We start from the raw sequence: 7755 nt of genomic DNA, 5'->3' as shown, positions 1-7755 counted from the left end.
TTCCATAGGATTTAGTGTAAAAGATGAGCCTAGCTAAGTAAGCAATCAAGTTTCACATCGCTTCCTAAAGTACATCATACCCCTCTTTATAGTATGACTTGTCCTATAACTTCACGAGGCACTTGAACTACTGCTAAGTCTTTAGTAATAGTCTCTTAATCGTTTATCATTAGCCATCCAAAATCCAGAAGAGGGGGACTAGATGCTTTCAGCCATATTGTTTTTGTTTACTTTTTCAAGAAAGAAACCGAACTGCAAAGGCCGACACCTGCTAGGCTGCTAGGATCTCCTTGATTCACGGGATTCTCAAAACACATGAATAAACAAAACGCATGAATACAGTGCCATGTCCTGTTGAAATCTTACAAGATAATAAAAGTAGACGAGTATGCATCAAGAACGGTGTACATCACATGAAAAACAAAGAAAATACAACAAGAGAATTAAGTAGATGGAAAATTTCCTCAAAACATACTAGAATACAAATTTCCCTTAAAATTTCCCAAGTGAATCAAATGATCGTACAAGGAAAAACGCCAAGGCTCAAAATTCGCTAAAATTCATAAGGATTTCCTTAGAATAACATCCCCTCTTGTTTGTCATAGTTTTTCTTGTGGTGTTATGATTTTTGTGAACGTGCTTGTTACTTTTCATGGCACCAACTTATCTACTCAATAGCAAAGAACATATACAATGGAGATTGGTGCACGTAAACTAAGTTTCAAAATTTATAACGTACGAAACGCAAGTTTGCTCGGATCTCGAAGCAAAAATGGAGTATATGTAAGAAATCGCAGTAGGTGGACTCGGTTGATGATTCTCGGAGGCAGACAGTAGCGTGAAATTAGTTTGAACGGGACACTTGTATGTTATTCAGAACTTCAGAAGACATAAGGTTTTATCTAAAATTGAAGACACGCGGCTGTAAGTGAAGAACGTGGGCCAGAATACGGTGCTGAAGGCTTCGTTTAAGTACTAGGCTCTTGCCTACTGCAATTCTGGACCCAGAATCGATACGTACACTTTAGGCCAAATGTTTTTGTGTTAACACAACACGATAAACCCTAACTCCATATACGAATGCATGGCACTAAAAAAACAAGAATGCATCGACTTCTAAAAAAAACGAATGCATCTAAAAAAAGTCTATATACGAATGAATGAGAATTCGTTGTCTTTCAGATGTAGGTTTTCTTTCCCTATTTATGCATGCCTGTATATCATCAGCGCGAGTATGCCTGCATAAGAAGACAAAAAAAAAATCGAGTTCAAGTGTTAGGATCCTTGAGTGAAGCATGCATCATGTGAAAACTTGAGTCCATATGCGTGCTAGGAGCTATACGATTGGACTGGGTTGTATGGTAGCTAGCGTGCCATATACGGAGTCCGGGAGATGTGGGATTTTACCGTGATGGCTTCTGGCTACACGGATGACGCCGAGCGTTTGCTAGAACGCTCTGAATTTCACCGTGATAATCGAGTTTCCAAATATTTTCTCTTAAAAAAAATATAGCATGGAGCCTGTGCGTAAGCTGTTACGAAAAACCACGTCATCGCTCCGGAATTTGGCAGCTCAGAGCTCTGGGTTCTCCAAAGTAAAAAACAGCGGTAGATGCCAACAAGGCAACGACAACAGCGAAGCAGCAAGACCAGGTTCGTTTTTTCTCTCTTCTCGTTTCGTTTGAGCCTCCGATCAACCCCCGTGGCCCCGTGGCAGTGTCATCGTCAGCCGTGGCCGTGGCGTCGTCCTGAAAGGTGGACGTCCTGTCACTCCCCGTCCCGTGGCATTGGAACGCGAGCCGCTGTGGGCTGTGGCCTGTGGGGAGCACGTCCAGCCGCACAAGCGACAAGAGCAAAAGCCGCACAAGCGCACGCGGCCCGTGCTCAGAAGCGCACCACCACCAGCGTGCCATTTGTGCCGTCCCACCTGTTCATGCGCACTACACCTGTTCCCGCGGTCCTGCAGCGCGATCGGCTGCACTTCTCCAAGTTGTGCGCCTTGGCGCACGACCCGTAGAATTCATATTGATCTACATTTTATATAACGGTGATAAAAAATTAAGTGAGAAAATGGTAATATATTTTTTAGTTTTTCTTTCAAGGAAACGCAAGAGATTTTTCGTTCGATTTCATTGAATAGGAAGAAGACATCAAGGGAACACACACGACACACACATACACGATCGTCCTCACCAAGCAAATACAACTTGGTAAAGAGGTGCCCTCGACTATAGACCATAACAACAATACGCTCTTGCTCGCATGCACGGCGTCCTCCACCAACGGAGGATGGGTGGAAGGATATTGGATCGCGGGGTGCACGGTCGTGGCCCGTCCGGCCCAGGTCGGGCCGGAGCGTTGCCGCCAACCTCTCGCGCGAGCTGGCACCGCGCCACAACGCCTTCCAACGCTCCGAATCACCGCTGCCACTCCGCCTCGTTGAGGTCGCGCGACCCGGAAGGCGATGCTTCTTCTCACGAAGGAGCCGTGCCGGGAGTGCGCGCACGCCCTCACCTCCTTTGGCGGTCGGGCGACACCGGTACCGGCGGCCAGAGATGCTAGTTGAGCGGTGGCTTTTTTTCACCAACGAAATTAAACACTAAGAATGGGTAGTAGGATGGCTCAAATCCAATTCGTTTGTTAGTGAGATTGTCTATGGAGTAATAATGCACATGAGGAACGGAAATCCTAATCCTTGCAAAAAAACGCAGAGGTATTATTTTGATTCATTCGATCTGCTGTATATAAACTCCAATTTCTACAAAACGAAAAAATAATAATGGAATTGAATCAACAAATAATAGCAGCTTGTGTGCCTATAATGTATCGGATAGCCGACAACTTTGGCCTCATACAATTTAAATATTTTTCTCTACACCGAACAACGAGTCTCCCAAGATCTCCGGTTGCCGATGTTTAACCGAGTTATCAATAATTTTGGAAAATGTTTTAAGTGCGGGATAGGAACAGAAAATTATCACATATGTAAAGTACTGTTTGGCTTTTGTTATGTACAATGGTAATTGATAGCATGATCATGCACATCATCCGTAATCACTACCTCAACAATTACTTGTGCTTGTAAAAATATGTTTACTAATCGAATACATTGATGAGGCATATGCATCCACTTGATCTTCCAAAATGCTGGAACTATCAAGTGTGACATTAAATATCATTGGATAGATACTTATACTGGACCTGCAAAATATAACCATAGTAAACAAAAGGATATCAGATTCATTCAAGGACACAATTATTCAACATTACGAAAAGAAATACTAAATATATGGAATCTATGAATTTGTCAATCGGAGTAACAAAGATAGAAGTACTGGTGAAGGAGGAACCGAGAACGATGAATATCAAACAGCAATCCATACTACAGTTATATACGGCATAGTGCATTTGTCTATAGTAAAGTTACCTGCCAAAGAAACACAATTTAACTGACTACCAGCTTCTGGTAACCTAGGCTAATGGGGCACCGACTACAAAGAAACCTTTTGGGTTAGACCATATGTATATGTGGTGTAAAGGTAGAAAAAATTTCGGTGCACTCCAGTTATCACATCAATGTTCTGTACAAAGTGCAAGCAAGTTCATCTTTTACATATGTATGTGATGCTACGGCCCAGATCGGGCTCCAGCAAGCCCCGTCGCTAGGCAAACCACAGTTGCCGGCTCGTACCACGCGGCGAACAGAGTGCCGCCCTCCAAGGTTGCACAACGCCACAGCGCAGCCCACCAAGCCATCGCTGAAGAGGCCATGCCATGGCGCCTGGTAACCACGCCATGCCAGACCCGAGGTCGTCGTCCCACGCCGACGACCTGCGCGGCCTGGATCATCATAAGATTCTAGCCCAATAAAATTTACCACTTGCAGAAAATGATGTATCTTAGTTCATCTCAGTTTTGAGGAACTCATGGGATCATCATAACAAGTACTTGCACTATTATGTTAGTTAAAGTTAAGTACAAAACACAGAATATATCTCAACAATTGACTTGTACTTTCGTAAGGCGGTAGCACGAGCAACCCTGCCGCTCACTGCACTCGTCGCTGCAAAACACCACCTCGCCCCTGCACCACACGGATAGACAGACATGGGAAGAATTCAGGCACCATGTCACACCTCAACAACATCTCTAATTCTCAATTCAAGCATCGTGTCACGTCACAAACGTCTGATTTTCCAGCCGAAGATTTTCAATCTTGTCTTAATATACTCAAGAAACCATCTATAACTCCGGTTCATGGCAAATTGTGACAATTAAAGAAACGCCAGAGCTAATCAGATGGTACTGCCACCAAGTGATCAGATTTATATGAATAATCAAGCACCAACTCATATGATTGGCGGGTTAATTTTGCTTAATGCGCGTAATCTAGAAAAAAAAATGTTTAAAGCGTGTTTAGGGGAGTACAGTATGTTAGGCTTGACTCGAAATCTAAAATACCTCCCAATAGTTTTATATTTTGGGACAACACATATAACAGATCTTGTCAAAGAAATGGCATACATGTTTAATTGAGATGCATTCATATAAAATAGATTCTGAAGAAGACTAAAAGAACAATACGCCAGACACACAACGGAGAATGGTATGATCCAGCTAAATACAGTTGACACTATCAAATGAGATTTTATTTTCTCTAGCTTTAAATAAGGGGTGCTACCAAAGGAAGAACAAGTGCTACCACAACTCCACGAGTGTTACCGCCTGAAGAAGAAGCTCGCTCCTCTGTCGATGTCGTCGCTGGCACACCACCTGAAAAATGGTTGTTCCTGATATTAGCTTCATCCCACCTACTGAACAAGGTCACAATTTAGAGGGGGAAGAAGCAAAGAATGCAGAACAACCAACTATACAATGCAGATATTAATTTCCGCTTCACTTCATCTACTCCTAGAAATCAAGAATAATTCGATGTACTCGACATGCTTGGATGGCATATAGGTATGTTGACTGTTGGCGTAAATGACAATATAACTGAATACTACAACACTACTCCAACAACTACAATGATGAATTATAATACTTCAGTGCATACGTACATCTCATCAACTCAGTCAATATTGTTTTGGGGCAGAAAGGGGAGACCCTAAGGAGATATATATATTCCAAATGTTTCTAATAGATCTCAACGATCTCTTTACGCATAGCTTGTTATTACCAAATATAATTATCTTTAGCTAAATTTAAAATGCAATGCCTCGTTTCCAAGACACCATCAAATCAAGCTATTCAACACACTTCGGGTAAAAGCAAATAGGTTAGTAGATTTATGAAACCATGTATCTTAGGAGTAGGATCCTGTATATTTTTATCTTGCAAGTGGCATACATTTGCTAGACTGAGCATGCAACCACTATTTCTTTCTGCTGCAATATCACAAATATATGCATTAACAAACGGCCATCTGAGGAATTAAAGTGCTGTGAGACCCCCTATGGGGGGCATCATTTTGATTCCTCTATTCTACGTAGTTTTTCTGACTGCACGCAGAAAGACACAATCAGCACTTTCATACATAACAAATTAAAGTGCTTAAAAAGGGAAATCACTCACTATTACACTGTTATTCAAAATAGGAACTCTTAAGGGAACTATAAACGATGGTATTAAGGCTGGAAAGAGTTATAGGAGTTGCTCAGCATATCAGTTTTCCTGAAACTGAAACTATATGTAAATTCCTGAAACTGAAACTATATGTAAATTTAAGATGCAGTAGCCGTCATTAACAGATTTTCCACTTTTGGGTCGGTTTGTGGATGTGTACTTGCAGGCAGAGAGCTACACAATATTGCATGTCTACTGTCTTATTCACTCAAAAATAAAGTAATGTTTGTAATCACCACCTAAGTGAAGTTGTTTCCTACCTTTGGTAGAAATCATGATAACCGGTACAAGAGATACCCTAGGGTAAATATATCTTTAAAACTGATAGCTGAGACGGGCAAATCCGAACTTACAGGATTTAGAAGAAACTCGTCTTTATATGCACTGTACTGGCTCCGCTTCTTTTCCAATTCATAAGGCCATAAAGATCTTTCAGTTGGCAAATATCCCAAGAGAAGCTGCACGCTATAAAGATAATCAGATAAGTTTCTTGTACAAAAAAGGCAGCTGGGTAACAGATTCATTAGAAGTCTATCAGCAGGCCCTACATTACATAGTTAATAATAGCCTGTGAACCATAAAACGATAACTTGAAATTATATTGATACAGCATGAGGAAGTAGGGTCAGTTATGACTGCTATGGCGTATGCGCATCACAAAGGGGTCGGTGCACATCTGTGGTGGATTTCCAACTGCAGCATGAAAGTTGTCTAACAGTTTCAGGACGTTAATAAACTTCAAGGCACGGTTGAACAATTGTGTGCCACACCATCTACCTGCATTTCCATGCCCCAGCCCTTTTCATGTACCGATAGTTCTCCGGCTAATCATACACACTCGACAATAGCATGGTTCTTATCCTCATTTCTAAGTGCTTCTATGGTACTAACAAACTTTATTGTGTAACCTTGCAATAGTTCTTCCATTTCTTACTCTATTCCTGTCGAAATTTGCTCATAAACCTCCAAAATTGCTAGTACAAAAAGCCAGCTCCAAACATAAACTAAAATAAAATGAAGCGGCAAGCAGAGCAGAGAAGACGAGTGGGGACCTTCCACACGGGAGGCCGCACGTCGCCGCCGCCGTCGGGCACGCCAAGGCACGCGAGCCGCCGCAACTCCCCCATGTTCACCATCTTCTTCGACAGCTGCACACACACAAAAAGGCAGAACAATCAGAACCCCTGACAAACGCGGATCAGACCACACGGGAGCAGCAGGTGAGGCCGGCCCCGAAAACAGAGGCTCACCCACCGCGGACTTGAAGTCGGCGAGCAGGTGCGCCCGGAGAGCGGCGCCAGCGCCAGCGCCCTCCTCTTCCCTCTCGCGGCCGGCGTAGGAACCCACCGCCTGCTCGTACATGGGCGGCGGCGGGACGGAGGGCGGCGGCTCGGGGGGCGGCGCCACTGGCCGCGCGAAGTCGGCGCCGAAGGGGTCCGCGGGGGCCGGCGCCGGCGGCGGGGTCGACCAGATTGGGCTGTTCAGCCACTCCGGCACGGCCTTCACCTTCTTCCCCATCGCTTCCTCGAGTGATCTGGAAACCGCGAGGAGGAGAAAGGGGTTTGGGCTGTGCGAGGTACTTGGCCGAGCACGCGGCTGCAGAAGACGAGATGCTGCAGATCTAGAACTGCAGGTGGCAACTGGGGAGAGACGGCGGCGCGCTGGGAGCGGTGGAGGGGATCTCGCCATCCGCCCCAGGCACAACGGAGAGGAGGACGGGCGAGGCGGCGGGGGCGCGAGGCGGCGGCTCGAGGCGTGGCGGCGGGGGACGAGAACGGGGCAGGAGCGGGGATGGGGGCGCGAGCCGGCGGCGGCGGAGGGCGACGAGACGAGAGCGCGGCAGGGGCTGGAAGAGAGGCGATGCGGGGATTGGGGAGAACCACCCCACGATTGGTGGAGCGCTAGCAAAGTCGGGCCGATAGGGCTTTTCTGTGACCCATGGATAAAAAGTGGGTCTGCGGGAGGGCCTCAGCGCCCTGGACGGAACGACGGCCGAGATCGCGCCACGTCAGCTAGATCGGACGGCCGAAAATCCAAAGCGCTGTGAGAGCTCCATGAGGATGCAGCAATCATACCGTGGGATACGCAATCGAGATCAATAAATCACAGACCATGCCTCGCGTGTACCCG

The 7755-nt window shown here is 45.4% G+C and overlaps 1 protein-coding gene across 1 annotated transcript; it reads right to left on the bottom strand.

Annotated features, from left to right (window-relative positions):
- Nucleotides 1-4660: 4660 nt before the first annotated feature.
- LOC124686707 (TBC1 domain family member 22A-like) lies at nt 4661-7177 on the bottom strand. The gene is made up of 4 exons (XM_047220608.1): nt 6880-7177; nt 6678-6773; nt 5979-6083; nt 4661-4773 (listed from the first exon to the last, which is right to left on the bottom strand). The coding sequence occupies exons 1-4, from the start codon at nt 7141-7143 to the stop codon at nt 4699-4701; spliced, it is 540 nt and encodes a 179-aa protein (XP_047076564.1). The 5' UTR covers nt 7144-7177; the 3' UTR covers nt 4661-4698.
- Nucleotides 7178-7755: the final 578 nt, after the last annotated feature.

Source organism: Lolium rigidum, chromosome 2 (assembly GCF_022539505.1).
Source record: "Lolium rigidum isolate FL_2022 chromosome 2, APGP_CSIRO_Lrig_0.1, whole genome shotgun sequence".
In the NCBI taxonomy this organism is placed as follows: Eukaryota; Viridiplantae; Streptophyta; class Magnoliopsida; order Poales; family Poaceae; genus Lolium; species Lolium rigidum.
Note: the sequence above shows the minus strand (reverse complement) of the source record. Positions and strands in the feature narration are given on the sequence as shown.